Genomic DNA, 17,662 nt, shown 5'->3' on the forward strand with positions numbered 1-17,662 from the left:
GCTGACCCCGGGGGTAGTCCTGGGACCCCCTGATACAGGCGTACACAGTAAGGATAAATCAATTTGCCTTGACACCACAAAGTCAAACCAGATCTTCAAAATTCTGTTGGACAAGTGAGCTCCGAGTGCTTGTGGCAGTGTGCACATCTAACCTGCAGGTTCCCGGACTCGCAGAGCAGCAGCGTCACACGAGGCTCTTCCAGGCCCACCTCACACTTACTGAATGAAAAGTTCTGCCAGTGGGGCCAGGGCCTTTATTTCTTAGACAGCTGACCTGGTGACCTGCACTTCAGGGAGAGCAGGTGCCTCAGCAGCTGCCAGCAGTCATGGGGCACACAGGCTCAGGTGCTGTTATTCTAGGTCCAGGGTGCACACAAAAACATTTTTGGAGAAGGATATTTTTAACATCTTATTAACTTTAAAAAATGCACATAAAAGTGCCTTGGAGACAATAAAGTGCTTCACAAAGGTAACATATCATTAGGCTTAAAAGGCAGATGTGTGTGCCATAAACACAGCAACCCCTTAGATGCCATGCTTCTAGCACAAGAGTCACGCCTCCTCAAGCTCTCAACCTTCCTCTAATTATAAGCTCCCATGTAGGCTGCAGACACAGCTTTAATTTTGGTTTCAGGTTTCAGTTTTGTTGATCTTGACATGTAAACATCATCTCCATGTTAACAATAAACAACTTCATCCTGGAAAGATCAAGGACCCATCGCATCAAAACTCACCATACTATGTTACTGGTCTCCTTTCCTCCTGAGTCTCTTCCGTTTATGAAATATACACACACACACAGTCCCTGCCTATTTGACATACTTATTTCACCTCCCCTGAAGTTCAGGCCACAGGAAATCTTAGAACACAAAGGGGTCTTCAAGATTCTGTTGGACAGGTAAGTTCCGAATGCTTTAGACAGTGGGTACATGCACCCTGGAGGTTCCGAACCTGGCAGGGCAAGAGTCACATGAGTCTTCCAGGCCCATCCCAGCCTCACTGAATCAGAAGTTCTGCCTGTGGGGCCTGGGCCTTTATTCCTTCAGACGTTCTGACACATACGCCTGCCAGAACCCCACAGAGGCTTCAGACTCAGAGTCAGAACGCAGGAATAAGAAGAGGATCTGTGGAATGATCTTTAGCAACTGGAGGGTAAGGAAGGAGAATTCTTAACCCTGACGTGAGGAATGGTTCTCCCTGAGTGGCACTCAAAAGAAGAAGATATAATTGAGTACAGCACTTGGCCCTACAGTGGTTAGTAACTGAAAAATCAAAACTCCATTAAATGCTTTTCAACTTTATAACTAGTGTATAAACAAAGTGTAAAAGTCTTTAATTACACTCAGATAAAAGTACACAAATATTGTCAGCACTGACCACACAGAGGTACAGCTGAAAAAGCTGGAAGGCAGGAGGAGGCAGAGCGAGATGGAGGAAAGGCCAGGGGGTGCTGAGAGCCTCCTCTTGCGAGAAGGGAGGCCCAGAGACATGGTTTCAAGTTGATTGTACAAAGAAACAGAGACATAAGTACATCATTTAAAGTAACAATGGTAACCAATAAAAGAAAGAAAACTGCAAGTCAGTAACATGAAGCTGGAAAGTGGAGGGGTAAAGGGACTTGGTTCAGTTCAGCTAGTTAGAAAGTTCTTAAGCCAGTGTCTGAAGATGGGCCCTCCATACTCCAGACCCACGTCTCTCACCCGTGTGTGACCGTGCCAAGCACTGTGCTAGGCAGTGACCTGCTGAAGCTACACATCCAGTCAGGGCAGAGCCAGAAAAAAGAAATATTCTTCAGCCTGAAAACTATTTGGAAAAGTTACTACGAAAATTTCCAGAAAAGACCACGATGAAAATTCCTCTCATTCTTCATTCTTCTCTCATTCACTCATTGTCATTCATTCATTTCTGCTCTTTCAACACAAATTTCTTAAAAAGAATCCATGTACTTGGACAAACTTCTTCCCCTATAATAGATGCTAGGCCTTTTCTCCAACTCTACACCAGATGACAAAGGAAGTCCTCTCTCCTGGAGACACCTATGAAGACTTCAACCCATCAGTCACCCTGTTTTAAAACCTGACGGAAGGATCAAGACATCAACACCGAAGCCACAAAGCAAGTCTGCACGCCCATCTCCTAGTCCAGAGACGAGCCCACCTGCCTCCGGGCACCGAGGCACGCGGCTGCTATTCCTGACGTGGCAGCAGCACGTACAGGGCATGGAGGGCACGCAGTGCGTGGGAGCCGTGAGGACGATGAAACCATGAGCACTCAGGACCGCTGCGTCACACCTTCACAGAAATGAGTGAAACACTCGACGACTACAACTTCCACTGGAAAAACACACAGGGAAACCCAAGGAAACGGGGCTGGGAGGCCACAGCGGGGAGCTCTCACACACACAGAGCTAGACACCCATGCAGATCCCAACTCAACAGGAAGAGGTGTACTGTGTGTCCCCAGAGGAAGAACACCACTCACGGCCACCAGCAGAAGGAAGAACCACCTCCTCCTTGCCCGGCAACAATGCAGCTAAGGAAAGGCCACCAAACTTCAAACTCCCAGTTTCCTCCAAAAGACTTTTTGTTGATAACAGCCCCTCCCAACCTCCCCTTCTCCTCTATAAAAGTGTTTCCTCTTGCTTCAGAGGACTTCCATGTGGCTGTCCATAGCTGCATGTCCTGAATTACAGTTCTTTGCTGTTCCCAAATAAACTTGTTTTGCTGGTAAATAATTGGTAGTTTTACTGTTTTAGGTTAGTACTACTCAAAAGATAATTCTTTAAAAATAAATTATACAGCTTCTCTGGTGGTCCAGTGGTTAAGAATCTGGCTTACAACGCAGGGGACATTGTTTCCACCCCTGGTCCAGAAGGAGTCCACAGGCCGCGGAGCAGCTGAGCCCGTGAGCCACATCTTGGGCCCTAGTTCTAGAGTCCATGTGCCCCAGAGCCCGTGCTCTGCAACAAGAAAAGCCACCTCAATGAGATGCCTTCACACCGGAACAAGACAGCAGCCCCCGACAATTGCAACTAGAGAGAGCCTGCACACAGCAATGAAGATTTAGCACAGTCAAAATAAACATTAACAATTAAATTATAACCAAAAATCATTAATTTCAAACCTATAAAAAGCAATTAAAATTTTTCAATAAAATTCACTATTACTTACCCCATTTTCGGTGCGTTTTTCTCCAGGTATATTTGTTACATTTCTCTGAGTTCTTTGCTCCTGGGTCTGACGGCCACCTAGAGAAATGAGAGTGTCAAACTTACCAAAAGATAGCCTAGAAAAACAATATTTTATAATTTCTTCACTTATTCAAATATTTGTTGAGCACAAGTATAAAATACCATGCTGGACAACTCAAAAATTAGTACAGTTGAAAAAATGTTTTATAATCAACCCGTATACATAAAGTTGTTTTAATGAGTTTTTTTCTATATTCTATTACAGAATCTTGAAACTGATTTATATCAAAAGTTTTAACACTTAAAAATGGTCAAGATGGTAAACTGTATGTTATGTGTATTTTACACATATTATCTATTTTTAAAAATTAAAGCTTTTATTATCTTAGGAGAGACTGAAATAATGACCTATATGGGAAAACAATCTAAAGAAGAATGGATACATGTATGTGTATAACCGATTCACTTTACTGTAAATCTGAAACTACCATTGTTGTAAATCAACTATACTTCGATAAAAATTTTGAGAGAGACAAAATAGAACTTAAAATATCCAATAATTAAAAAACTGATACACAAAACTGATCTTCACTACTAGGGTTAAAACTGAGATGGGATACTACCTTCTGAATTCTCCTTTGTTCTATAAAAAATATATATATATTTTTAATTTTAAGGGTTTCAAATTTAAACTGGCAAAATTCTATCATTTTTTTTTAAACAAATAAAGTATGCTGCACGATTTTGCACCAGGTGAGTCTAAAGTCACATAAATGACTGTGTTGTGTTGAATGCCTGCTCCTACTTCACTCATCTCTCACCTGATGCTGTTTTGAGAATTATCACACCCCACGGCCTGCTTTATTACTAAGAAAACATAACTTCAAAGGATCATGAACCTAATGTTAAAATAAAGAGAAAAGAATAACATGTTTTCTTCTATTTCCCTCCTGATACTTTGAAAATTTTGAAGAAACCTTATATTATGGAAAATACTGCCTCACCTTAAGCCATACATTCTCAGAGAGTGCTATCACCCCCAAGGACGCAAAGACTGGCTCTTAGGAGATTAAAAAATCTTACTCTTTTTATGTTTAAAGCAAAGCTACTGAGTACATAAACAGACACACAGTACATCTGATGGGGAAGACAGGGCAAGTAAGAATACAATATCCAATAAAGGGCCCTTAGGGAGGTGATTAATGAAAAATGAGGTTAAATAAATGGGAATGGCAGAGCATGCAACCGAACACAGTCACATAATACACAAAAGGCACTTCATAAAAGCTATTTTCTGTTAGCAGAAATTACATATACACTCATTCTGGAGTATGGTATCTACCAGTTCACAGGGTAAATTAAATTCTTTACTGAAAGTAATAGTACTTTTACGAAGTAAGGTGCTCGGGTTAATTTAATATTCTAGAATTGCTGCTTCTTCCAAACAATAAACAATCAAATCAGAATACTATCAAACACAGAGAAATTACATCAAGAGTCACTTAATCTTTGATGGTAAAGAAGAAATGTGATGATTTTGCACTCCAAAGTCAGAAAACAGTAAAAGCTGACATTCAGTGAGCACCGCACCAGGACACCTCATTAACTGCCACCACAACCCTACAAACCACACACGTAAGGAAACAGAGGCACAGGGATGTGAAGTCAGGTGCCCAGGGCCTGCACTGAGCAAGCAGCAGGACTAGTGTTGAACCCAGGCGGCTCCAAGCTCCATTCCATCAACCTCGCTAACGCTCTGCACGTGACCTGCCTCGAGCTCCCGTACACACTAGGCTCCTGTTCCCCAAGTGAACAGCTGACCGAAGGAAACCGTCCTCCACGATCCCCTCTAGCTTCCAGAGAGAATCCCGACTCTTTGAAGTGGGGAATGTCCTCTGCTTCTGCCAACACTGTTATTAACCATTCTAACTGCTGACGTGACAGGTGAGACACAGCACCTCACTGTGTCCCCTGCATTGCTTTCTTTAGGAGCATGGATGAACACCTTTCCATATATTCCTGGGCCAGATATATTTCTTCTTTGCTATGAACTGCATGTTTGTGTATTTTGCCCATTAAAAAAAAAACTGATTAAAAAAAAACCACACAAATAGGGACTTCCCTGGCAGTCCAGTGGTTGACTCCTTGCTTCCAATGCAGAGGACCTAGGATCGATCCCTGGTCGGGGAACTAAGATCCCATGTGCTCCATTGCACGGCCCAAAACAAAACAAACAAAAAGAAACAAACAGGGATAATCTGCAATAAAATAATCTGCTTTTGACAAAAGGATGTCCTTCCAATTTTTTTTTAATACCAGAAGTAATCCATAATCACTGTTAAACAAGGATTTTTTTTCTTAACTGTACAGTGTATATGCTTTCCAAAAAAAAAAAAAGATTCCCTTATTTAAATTTTAATTAAAAAATGAGTAATTTATGGGAGATTGGTATTGGCATATGCACACTCCTGTATATAAAATAGATAACTAATAAGAACATACTGTGTAGCATAAGGCACTCCACTCAATGTTCTGTGACGGCCTATATGAGGAAAGGATCTTCAAAGAGTGGATATATGTATATGCACAAGTGATTCACTTGGCTGCACATCTGAAACTAACACAACATTGTAATTCAACTGTACTCCAATAGAAAGTGTTCAAAACAAGCAGTATATTCCCATTGTTTAAAATTCAAAAGGAACAAGAAGGTATACATGACCAGTCTTCCCTCCCCTTCCCCCGAGGCTAGCCATGTGACCAGTTTCCTCCTGATGGCCCCAAAGATCCTGTACACACACACACCAGCCAACGCAGCACACACCATACCCCTGCATCTGTCGCACAGACGGCGGCACGTGAGCGCACTGTGCTCACTCAGGGGACGGGTGTGGGGGGGTTCGGGACGGGCACCGGCTTCTCCAGCCAACACCCCTGGAGGCCCTGACGGCTGTGCCCCATGCATGACACAGTGGATGTGTCACTTTGTACGTGTGCAGACACAGCTGTAGGACAATTCTCGCAAGTGAGGTTGCCGGGTAAAAGGTTTACGCTTTTGTAAGGGTAACAGACACTGCTCAACTGCCCTCTGCAGGAGCGGCCAGCCTCAGTGTCCCTGCCAACACTGACTCGCTGCCCGCGTCTTCGCCGACGTGACAGGTGAAATACACTATCTCAGTGCTTGCCCTGTATTTCTTTTTTAGGAGTATGGCTGGACATCTGGCCATTTATATTTCCTTTGCTATGAACTACACGTCTGTATATTTTGCCCATTTTATTGCCTTTTTCTTATCATTTTATATAAAGGGAACTAACCCTTTGCAATATGAAGTATAAATGCTATTTCCCAGTTTATAATTTGTCTTTTGACTTTGCTTTAGGGTGGTTACTGCCATGCAGTTTTTTGTTGTTGTTTTTTAAATAACTGTTTGTCTTTTCTATTGTGGTTTAGCGTCACACTTAGGTCTTCTGTATATATATATTTTGTTGTTGTTGTTGTACCACAAGGCTTGCAGGGTCTCAGTTCCCCGACCAGTGACTGAACCTGGGCCATGGTAGTGAAAGCCTGGAATCCTAACCACTAGCCCACTAGGGAACTCCCCACTTAGGTGGTATTCTTGTTTTTTTTTTCTTTCTCTATCTTCATATACACATATATATATTTCTAAGAATTTTTATGATGTTTTTCCTGGTTTAATTTATTCTTAAAATCTAGAGATTTCAACCATGTGATATTTATCAAAAATAGTCCCTTCTGGCAGCAGGTCCATGCATATGTTTCATGCATTATGTGACTCAGGATCCTGAGGAGGCAAGGGCTGGGAGCCTGAAAGTGTGAAGTAATCATAAATGGCAGTAACAGGGGTAAAACCCCATGAGACACCAACTCCCCCTCTCGCCACCTGTGAGTGAACAGGGGAATAATTTAACATTTATTCCTATTTTTCTTTTTTTTTTTTTTCCTATTTTTCTTAAATTAACTTTCATGGCAAAAACTAGCAAATGGGGGGAAAGCACTTATCTACCTTGTTCATTGCTCTCTGTTGGGGAATCTTCATGTCGAAGGAAAAATTTCACTTCTTCCCTTCGTGGCCCCCACTTCTGAAGATGTTCATACATCATATAATCAAAGGGTATGGGACGCTCTAGGAAAAAAAACAAATAAATTATTACTTTTCCCAGAGACAGACAAAACGAATTCTATCAAAAGTAAAAACTGAATAAAAATAAATTTAAATAAATATACACACATATATATATTAGAATTCAAGGATATTATAAGCACTAAATTTTAACTATAATGAAATAAAAGCAAGACTATAAACACAAAGAAGTAATCATAAAGGCAATGTTGCAACATTAAATAGGGAACGTTGGAAAAAATGTCCTTTATTGTATTTATCATGAAGCAGTGTACCTCTCACTCTTTCAAAGGAACACATTAACAAACTGCCCAAATCTTATTATTCACTAAAATGTTACAGGTGGCAATCAGATGTACAAAGGCATGACACACTCTTCCTGGCAATGCAGTTAGCCCACACAAACATTTGCACGAGAATATTCACAGCAGCAATCCTCACAGCAGTCAAAACGTGCAAACAACCCAAACGTCCACCAACTGATGAAAGGATAAGTGAAACGCTGGGTATCGTATAGCGGGGCATTTCAGCCAAAGAGAGGAATTACATATTGATGAGTGCTACCACATGGATGAATCTTAAGCAAGCTAAGTGAAAAAAAGCCAGATCAGTCACATACTCTATGATCCAATGTATATGAGGTACCTAGGCGAGCCAAACACACAGGGCCAGACAGTGACACAGTGGTTGCCGGGGGCTGGGGTGGGAGGCACGGAGCTCAGAGATGGCTGCACAACACAGACCGTCCTAGAACCCATGAAGTCGTACACTGAAATGGGGTTTTTATGCTATGTGAGTTTCATCCCAATTTAAAGGGAAAGAAAGGAAATCTTGAAATGTCTCCAATGCTGCCTGTGCTTGAAAGTGAGGAAGGATACTGGTAGGTCCCGAGGCTGGTAGAAAATGGCCTGCCCTGGGAGGAGCAGGACAGAACTGAACTGTACTTTCCCTCCTCTCAACGCAGGAGGGAAAGCCTCATCATACACACAAGATGTGATTTAATTTTCGGCCCAAGAGAAGGGCCAGACTTCCACAAGGAAGAAAACCCTGCCATTCACAGAAACACCACACACACTATGCTGCCGTTTCACCTTCCTACATGTGTAGGCAAGCTTTGTCTCATTCAACAAACCTCAAGGGCAAGGACATAAATTGTCTCATCTTGGTTAATTCATCTCAGTAACTGAGTATCTGTACAGCAAGAAGCAAGCACAAATTGAACACTAAAGAAGCAGTCAATGTCACCACTCCATATTTTTAGCTTTTTTAAATTTGTTTTTTTATTGAAGGATAATTGCTTTACAGAATTCTGTTGTTTTCTGTCAAACCTTAACATGACTTAGTTTTGAAAGTTACAATTTTTGTGGATATAGGCCTATAAAAATTTTTTTAAAAACATGTATATTATAATGCTATAGCTGTGGAATTTAAGACTAATCATGTGCCTCAGTTCAACGTAAAATTTTATCTTAGGCCATATTTTTATTAGTATTCCTTTGGCTTACAAATTTTTTTCACATTAATTAAAATCAACTTATAATCTTCACTTGTGCTTCACTTGTGGCTCAGCTGGGAAAGAATCCTCCTGCAATGCTGGAGACCTGGGTTTGATCCCTGGATTCGGAAGATCCCCTGGAGAAGGGAAAGGCCACCCACTCCAGTATTCTGGCCTGGAGAATTCCATGGACTGTATAGTCCACGGGGTCACAAAGAGTTGGACATGACTGAGGGACTTTCACATAATCTTCACTTAAATTTGAGCACAACTTCACCAAGTCTGAGCATAACTTTATAAATATAAAATCTAATTTTTCCTTAAGCCAGTTATTTAAAAAATTTTGTTTTCCTTTACAAATAAAAAAAATTTTAAGAAAATAGTAGCTTTAAGAAAAGCAAACTAAGCTTCTTTAAAATAAAATGTTATTTTTAAATAAATAGCTTTTTAAAATGTTATTTCTGTTTTAAAGTGAAAACAAAACTACCCTGCACATATCATGTAATAAATACTATACCTCATTAGCATTGTATATAATGGAGAAATCTATAATACAATGTTCAGGCATTCTTGGAAAAGGCAAAAAAAAAAAAAAAAAAAAAAAAACCCACCAAGTAGAAGACTGCACAAAAAGAAAAACTGAAGGTCCTACCTGCCCACCTGATGAGCATTAAAGCTGATGCCCTATGTGAGGAAGCGAAGCAGATGAGAGCACGGTAATAAGCTGCTCAAATGAACAGGCTGTTATGGGCTGGGCTGTGTCCCCTCACACAGAAACCCATATGCTGAAGTCCTGAACCTAGTCCTCCATAAGAATATGACCTTATTTGGAGACAGGATCTTTAAAGAGGTAGACAGTAAAAAATCAGGTCATTAGAGTGGGCCCTAATCCAATGTGACTGGTGTCCCTTTAAGAAGAGATTAGGACACACACACAGACGGAAGGCCATATGAGGACACAGGGAGAAGGCATGACCATCTACAAGCCAAGGAGAGAGGCCTCAGGAGAAACCAGCCCTGCTGACACCTTGAAGTCAGACCTCTACCCTCCAGAACTGTGAAAAGATAGATGAATTTCTGTTATTTAAGCCACCCAGTTTGTGGTACTTTGTTATGGTGGCCTGAGCAGACCAATACACAGATCCAGAGAGAAATACTCTCCTCTCAGTAGGGGACTGGCAGGGACTTCCCTGGTGGTCCAGGGGTTAAGAGCTGCCTCGCCGTGCAGGAGACGTGAGTTCGATCCCTGGTGGGAGAACTAAGACCCCACGTGTGGTGGGGCGACCAAGCCCTTGGCCACAGCCACTGAGCCTGCGCTCTGTGCCACAGTGAAGATCCCGCACGCTGCGAATGAGACCGACACAGCCAGACCAATGTTAAAGTCTTTAAAGCAGCACTGAGGGCTATACTGGGGTGCTCTGTTTACGAGCACCGATGACGTGAGTACACCAGGAGTGACGGATGCAGTAACTCTACGCAAAGGCTTCTCCAAAACCTGAAAATCACTTGAATCGCTCCTCCAGCGTAAAAAGACTGAGAAAGGCCGTGCCTTCTCCCTTCCTTTGAACCTCATCCGCCACCATCTTGCCCAGACGTTGCTCTGCAGCTCCAATCCACTCAAGGATCTGTTTACTCAGGGCCTGCTATGAGCACCAGGCTGGGCACTGCATGTATGATGGTGAACAAGTCCCCGCCTTCAGCAATTCTAGTCCAATGGGAGGAAGAGATGAAAGTCACTGTCCTGTTGTGATAAACACAATGACAGTATTGAAGCAAAGAGGAGGGACATGTAACACCCTCCAAGATTCAAGGAGAGTGAAGGCTGGGGGGCCGGGTGCTGGGGACTGCTCTAGACAAAGGGAGCAGCAGGCTGTGACTGTCTGTTCTTCGGGGAGGCAGAGAGGTAAAACCCCAGGTCATGCTTTCAGATGGCCGTGGAGCCAGGGACAGCACCAACTCACGACTCACGGAAGGACTAGCATCCTCCAGCAGCCGGGACCACTGGGGCTCTCCCACGCTAATATAAGAGGCCGACCAGGAATTAGAAGTGATAACAAGCAACCAAGACAAGAGTGCTAAGAGGCCAGAAAAGAGCACACAAGGATGGAACGACCAGGCTCTAACATTCACCCCCTAAAACCACCATACTTCACCCCCTTCCTGTTTGTCAGACTGATACCTGAGGACCTGGCCTCTTTCTGCTACTTCAGTGCTGGTCCACCATTTATCAAAGTCAAGTTTCTCTCAACGTGTCCTTAAAGTTTTTACTCCAGATTTGAGGATAACACAGAAAATATTTATAAGTCATATACCTGATTAGGGATTTGTATCTAGAAAACATAGAGAACTCTTACTGGGAATGTTGTGTACAGCATGGTGACCATAGTTAATATTATATACTGCATGTGTGAAGTTGTTAAGAGAGTAGATCTTCTCATCACAAGAACAAGTATTCTGTAACTGTGTACAGCAATGGATGTGAACTAGACTTACTGTGGTGATCATTTCACAATACATACAAAAATCAAACCACTATGTGGTACATTTCAAACATAATGTTGTACGCCAATTACACCTCAGTTAAAAATTGTTTTTAAGAAGTGTTAAGAATTCACTGGTTATCCCGGAGGGTCCTTTAAACACATCCACCTGGACACCTATCTCAAACGCAACATGTCCAACTGGCCACTCTCTTGCTCCCTGACGCCGAGTCGTGAGTGCACACCGCCCCTTCTTCCACTCGCTGCTGGAGCGGAGGCCGTGCCCATCTCAGCCCCTCCTCTCAGTGCTGAGGGGCACACTCTGTCCATTCTCTTCTCCAGTCCTTCCTTCACACTGCTTCTCTTACCCGGCATATCTTATCCCAGCTCAATTCAACCCCTCCGTTAAGAGTCCATGTTATTTTGTAGAATTTTCTGCATTCAGCAATCATATTACCTGCACTGATCTTCTCTGTCCAGCTAGTTGACAAATCCTTAAATGTAAGAGCCAGCCTTAACTCTTCTCAATTTAATAAATAAATATTTATGAAGAGCTTACTATTAATATTTAAACATATGTCCCCTCCCTCTTAAACGTCCCTCCCAACCCACCCTTCTAGGTTGTCACAGAGGACTGGGTTGAGCTCCTTGCTATATAACACTTTTTTTGAAAATAGCATTTATAACATCCTATCCCCATGTGATATAACAAGTTTTTAAATTTCTCAATTCCTTATTACCTCAGATAACAAAGAACCAGGAACAATATTGTGCATTCAATAAACATCGGATTTCATGTACTTGGTCACCTTTATAGAGCCTAATACATACCATTTCCCCTCCACACTTCAGCTAAATGGCAACTGCCTTCTCCAGGTTCTTTGCAAAATTCGACAACATCACGACATGTTGTTTCTGGTGTTATAGGAACTTCTGTTAAAATCTGTTCATTGTTGCTCAAGAACACGGTTAATATCATCTGGAAGAAAAAAGATTAAATTAAAGCTACAACTTAGAGTCATTAAGCAATAAAAAGATTAACTTGCAAATTAAAAGTGATTTCCCCACCTTCCTACCGCCACTCTATTTGGCCAAAATGCTTACAGGACACTTTAGGCTCACTCTAAAGTTCATGTTGAAAAATTAAAATGTAAGACAAGTCAGGAAAATGCCCAAAGAGGAGTATTAGAAGGGAACTAGCATTACTGGATATTATAAAGCCTCAATATGGTAAGGCACCAGAACATCAACAGATCAATGGGACAAACTATGAAGTCCAGAAACATAAAACGATGTTGCAGGCAAATGATGAAGGAGGTACCTCAAAACTGATGAGGGAAAAGACTATTCAGTGAATGATGCTTGAATAATTAATATACCCCACTGGAAAAAAAATGGATATATATTGCATACTATACACAAGCAATAAGTTCCTAATTAAATATTTTAAAATAAATCACAAAATTATAAAAATTCTAAACTAAAACTAGGTAAATTTTTTTGTAACCTTGGAGTACAGAGCCCTTTCTCACTATGATTGAAAAACCATTATAAGATATATTCAAATAATTAAATACAAGGATCTTTTACAAAGCAAAAAAGACAAACTGGGGGAAAATATTTGCAACTAATATTACATATAAAAAGTCAATCTCAATATCTAAAGTGAAAGTGACAGTTGCTCAGTTGTGTGCAATTCTGCGACTTCGTGGACTATACAGTCCATGGAATTCTCCAGGCCAGAATACTGGAGTGGGTAGCCGTTCCCTTCTCCAGGCGATCTTCCCAACCCAGGGATCAAACCCAGGTATTCCACATTGCAGGTGGATTCTTTACCAGTTGGGCCACAAGAGAAGCCCTCAATATCTAAAGGGCTCCTAAAAATTGGTACTACAAAGACCAAAAATCTGATTTATTTTTTAAAATTGAAGAAATAATATATCACAGTAAAAAATTAAAATGGTTCTTAAATGAAAGCACATTATAATTTCAAGAAATAAAAATTGTCCAGTGTTATTTTTTTTTAAATCTTAAAACAAAAACCAAAAATCAGTTTGACCTAAGAACTCAGGAGATCCTGTGAGAAGGGATTTTTAAAAACATTACTCCTAAAGTAAAATTTAAACCAAAGATTTTCTTTAATCAGACAATATCATAAAATATTTGTTTAATCTTTGATCAAAGTCAGAAACAAAATCTGTATTTGTCCCCAAATTCGCTTCTCAAAAATCTCAGCTGTCAACTGAGTATCTTAGTATAGTTCATTGGTAAAATATTTTTTCTTACAAGTGCCCTACATGGCTAACTTTTGAGATGTAACATCTTTATACTGGTGGCCAGGTTTTATTTGACCAAATCCAGTCACAGTTACAAACTGCTCTCTGGCCCCCTCCCACCCCGTCTCCTCTCACCCCACCTGCCCCGTTGCCGTCACCAGTTCCCTCTCTACACGTGAACCAAGTGAAGTCACTTCCTGGCTGAAAACATTTAGGAGCCTTGTACCGCCTAACAGCCATCCTTCCCCAAACATTTCTTCCGGTTTATAAACAGGAAACTGGGCTCTTCACTGAGCACTCAGAGGCTAACATCGCCATGTTCATGTGCACCTCTAGCTGTTCTGCCCCAGAGACTCTCGCGGGGCTTGGATCTCCACAGAACACCCTTCGAGAAAGCCTGGACGACAGGACAAGCTGCAGGCTCCGATCAAGGGAAACGTTCCTCACCACCTTCCTGGTCTTCCCGTCCCACTGCCTTCCTGTGCTCAACCTTGCTCCCTCCTCTCCAGTTCTCTCAGGCCACTGGCCTCTGCGCCAGTACCCTTCCTGTGTGCCTACAACCTCCTGTTCACCCTGCAAAACTCAGCTCAGGTGCTACCACCTTTGCAAAACCTCCCTTCACCACCTTCTCTCACCAGGGAGGCTACATGTTCCTTCCTTTGTGATCCAGTAACCCTTCACACACATCTTTATTACATCACAGCGCCAACCTGTTTACCTCCCTCACTAGGCTCCAGGCAATTCAGTCTGGAATCTTTCATTTCACTTCCTGATCAGTATCTGATGCCTGCGAGGCTCCTGAAATCGGGTCGACTCCACGAATGACACACAAAATGTCACGTCTCCGCCACGCCACGTTACTGAAGAAGCACTGCACATGCTCTGAGTAGATGCATCCAATCCGTTCAGTAAACAAGCGTTTTCATTCAGTTCTTCTAGAAATTACAAACACAGTTCCATCTCACAAGAAATAAAACAGTTCTTTCTGCTCACTGACCCAGACAAATTTCTAAATGTCGGGGGTCTTTTAAACACTAACATAACTGACTTGGAATCTGTATAATTTGGAATAAAACAGGTAAATCCTGGATCTAGTACAAACAAGTCCAGTACTTGAAGGGCCTTAAGCTATACCAGTTTCACCAGAAGAATTAGAATAGATTTTTATTTTTATTTACACATTTATTTTACAGTTCTAATGGTAAATCTGGAGTAGGAAATGGCAAACCACTGGAATATTCTTGCCTGGGAAATCCCATGGACAGAGGAGTTTTGCAGGCTACAGTCCACAGGGTCACAGAGCTGGCCACAACTGAGCACGAATCCACACATGGTAAATACTTTCCCATGTGATTTCACAGTCTATGCTTTTTAAGATCTAACAATTTATTTTCCCAAACCACAGTTTATAAATCGAAATTTCAAGGCAGCGAAAATTTTTTAAAAATCATCTTCTCTGTTGGAACTACAGCTCACTAATGACCAGGAGAGGGTCCTGCTTCTCTCGGTTCTTTAGCCCGTTCAGCCTCATCCCACACCTGCACACCCACTACGGGGTCCATGGTTTGTTCTCCATGCTCTGAGCAAGTGAAGGTTTACACAAGCATGTGCTTCGGGAAGCCGGGCCTCTGGCCAGAACCAGTCTCGCGTGCTCACACCCACTACGGGCACACTGTGGCATCCACAAAGGCACGGCTTGTGCTGCTCTGCTCAGAAAGCAGATTTCTTTAGGAACCTGTTGTCAGAATGAAAGATGGCATGACACTCTGGGGATGCTTTCTGAATTACCAAGACTTGTGAATAAGTTCAACGTGATGGGAGAAGCAGAGGAGAGGCAGAATGGCAAAGTTGTGTCTGAACTTTAATTTTTAAAAAGTTAAGAACTCCCAGATAACTGATCCAAAAGTCACTACACATTATTTCAGTTTTTAATTCTATTTTAAAGTCTTTACTAAACCCTATCTTTCCTAATCTTAGCAAAATCCATTTCCTCTAATCTCCACTACTCAGTCAAAGCTAACTTCATTACAATCATGAGATTTAAAAGCTTTTGAGATAAATTAAGCTGGCATTGACCTGGATGGTACATACTTCCTCAAGCATTTTCTAAAATGAGCGCTGAAAAGGCATCGGGTTGCCACCATTATTACAGCAAGGTTTCCCCAGATTAAAAGAAATGGAAGGATCTTCAACACAAGTAACATGTGCATTCACTCTAGACGCATTTTTAAAAGTATCTTTGAAATCACAATATATCTTACAATTGGACAGCATGTCACAATCTAAGGGGCAGTGCTATTTTTTTCTTTCTTAATAGTATGTAGAGATGAAACCCAATAGGGTTAAGGGTTACGAAGACAAAGGAAAAAAAGAAGTTACTGTTTATTCTTTCTAAAAGATTAATATATTGGAAATAAAAGATCTGGTTAAGCACAGTTAGAAACACACACAGATTTACATTGTGTGCTGCAACAACTAGAGCGCGTGACGATAAGATGCCTCACAGGCCTGTTCTCACACCGTCCCCTCTGCCCAGACAAGCCACGCTGACAGACCCTGCCGGCCCTGGCCCTCCTTCTCTGCCATCCACAGCCGTCCACCTCCTCTAGGGAGCATTTCCTGACACACTGTCTCCCCATCCTGACCCGCTGAGAGTCAGAGCCTTCTCCTTTGCTCTCCTATAACAGACCGGGGCTATTTCTGGCACAACATTCTTGCACTAAATTATCAATGGTTTTCATGATTATATCCTCTACTGAAACAGTGTTTGTGACTCACAGGGGTGAGCGTGACCCCATTACCTGCTCTTAAAATTATCTAAGTGTGTCCCAAGTTCTACATATTTTTACTTTTTAAAAAGTTGTTTAAAAACCCTGAACAGCCATAGGACGCTGCGGGCAGCACTTGTGTTCTCTAACTCAGGGCCTGCGTGAACTATATTAATAAGTGGTACTCGGTAAATGAAAGATGGAGGCAGCCTAGCAGGCAGCTACCAGCATAACCATATCGAATCCCTTAAGAGGGCACCTTATCCTCACTCTCAAGAACATCTGAGCCACATAAAGAAAGTCACTAGGAATCAACCACTGACGAAAGGAATTGCCGTGGTGGAGCCTTTAAGACCTCTGCTCACCTAAGCGGCCTGTCTGAAGCAGCCTCCCCAACTCACTGCAGCCTCTCACCGCTTTGTTCTCTTCGTGTTCACCATCACCTTACGCACCTATGGAAGCTGTGTATTTATTTGTTTATCCTCTGTCTCCTTTCACTAGAATTTAAGCTCCTGGAAGAGCAGGGATTTAGTTAGTTCACTGCTGTATCACTACTGCCTAGAGTAGAGCCTGGCACTCAATAAACTCCCCTAAGTATATAAAATAATTATCTTTAAAGTAAGTTGCGTCATAAAGGGTAGGTGTCTGCCTTCTTATACTACCTTCAAGGTCTCAAATAGGAAAAAAAGATCAATACTATACCCCTCTAGTCGCTGAGTTACTCCACATTAGAAGAAGGAAAAGAACCTTTTTAAAATGCTAGGGTAAAAGTCAGAAGCCTGTACACACGTATGTGATATTTGGCAGATTCCACTCAAACCTAGACATCACAGACATCCCTTGGTAAAGCCTTCCCGCTTTCCACAAGGTGGCACTGCAGGGTGCCGGGGGTGAGTTCCACCCCCCCCCCCCCCCCCCCCCGCCCCACACACACACTCCTGCAAATTTGGGGAAAAGAATTAACTCCAAAGAAGAACGAATAGTTTAGTAAGATCATATTAAGTTCAATTTCCATGACTACAGCTTGTATTATTTTGGCAAAGAGCTAGAACTAGCCTTTGAAGAACAATGAAAAATTTTTTCTAAATAAGTGAGAAACATTGAACTCTCTTGAGAGGACAGATATAAATATTTAAATATTGATATATTTAGACATTTAAATATTTAAATATTTGAGTTGCATCTACTCATAAGAAAAAACTAATACAGTTAAGTGACCTTTAAATTAGATCCTCAAAAACCGTATCAATTATGTTTAGTTCAAGTCACTGGTTTTGTTTGTTTTAATAATTTAGTGTTTTAAAAATATAT

At 41.7% G+C, this 17,662-nt stretch overlaps 1 protein-coding gene across 2 annotated transcripts in view; it reads right to left on the reverse strand.

Moving 5' to 3' along the window:
• PPP1R13B (protein phosphatase 1 regulatory subunit 13B) overlaps positions 1–17,662 on the reverse strand; it is a 69,573-nt gene that overhangs the window by 24,969 nt on the left and 26,942 nt on the right. For both annotated transcript variants that reach the window (XM_043921718.1, XM_043921719.1), the window contains exons 2-4: positions 12,139–12,286; positions 7,216–7,335; positions 3,171–3,247 (exon numbers count right to left, since the gene is read on the reverse strand). In XM_043921718.1, the coding sequence (XP_043777653.1) occupies positions 3,171–3,247; positions 7,216–7,335; positions 12,139–12,286 (345 nt within the window). The remainder of the gene's footprint in view (positions 1–3,170; positions 3,248–7,215; positions 7,336–12,138; positions 12,287–17,662) is intronic.

Source organism: Cervus elaphus, chromosome 13, assembly GCF_910594005.1.
Source record: "Cervus elaphus chromosome 13, mCerEla1.1, whole genome shotgun sequence".
Lineage (NCBI taxonomy): Eukaryota > Metazoa > Chordata > Mammalia > Artiodactyla > Cervidae > Cervus > Cervus elaphus.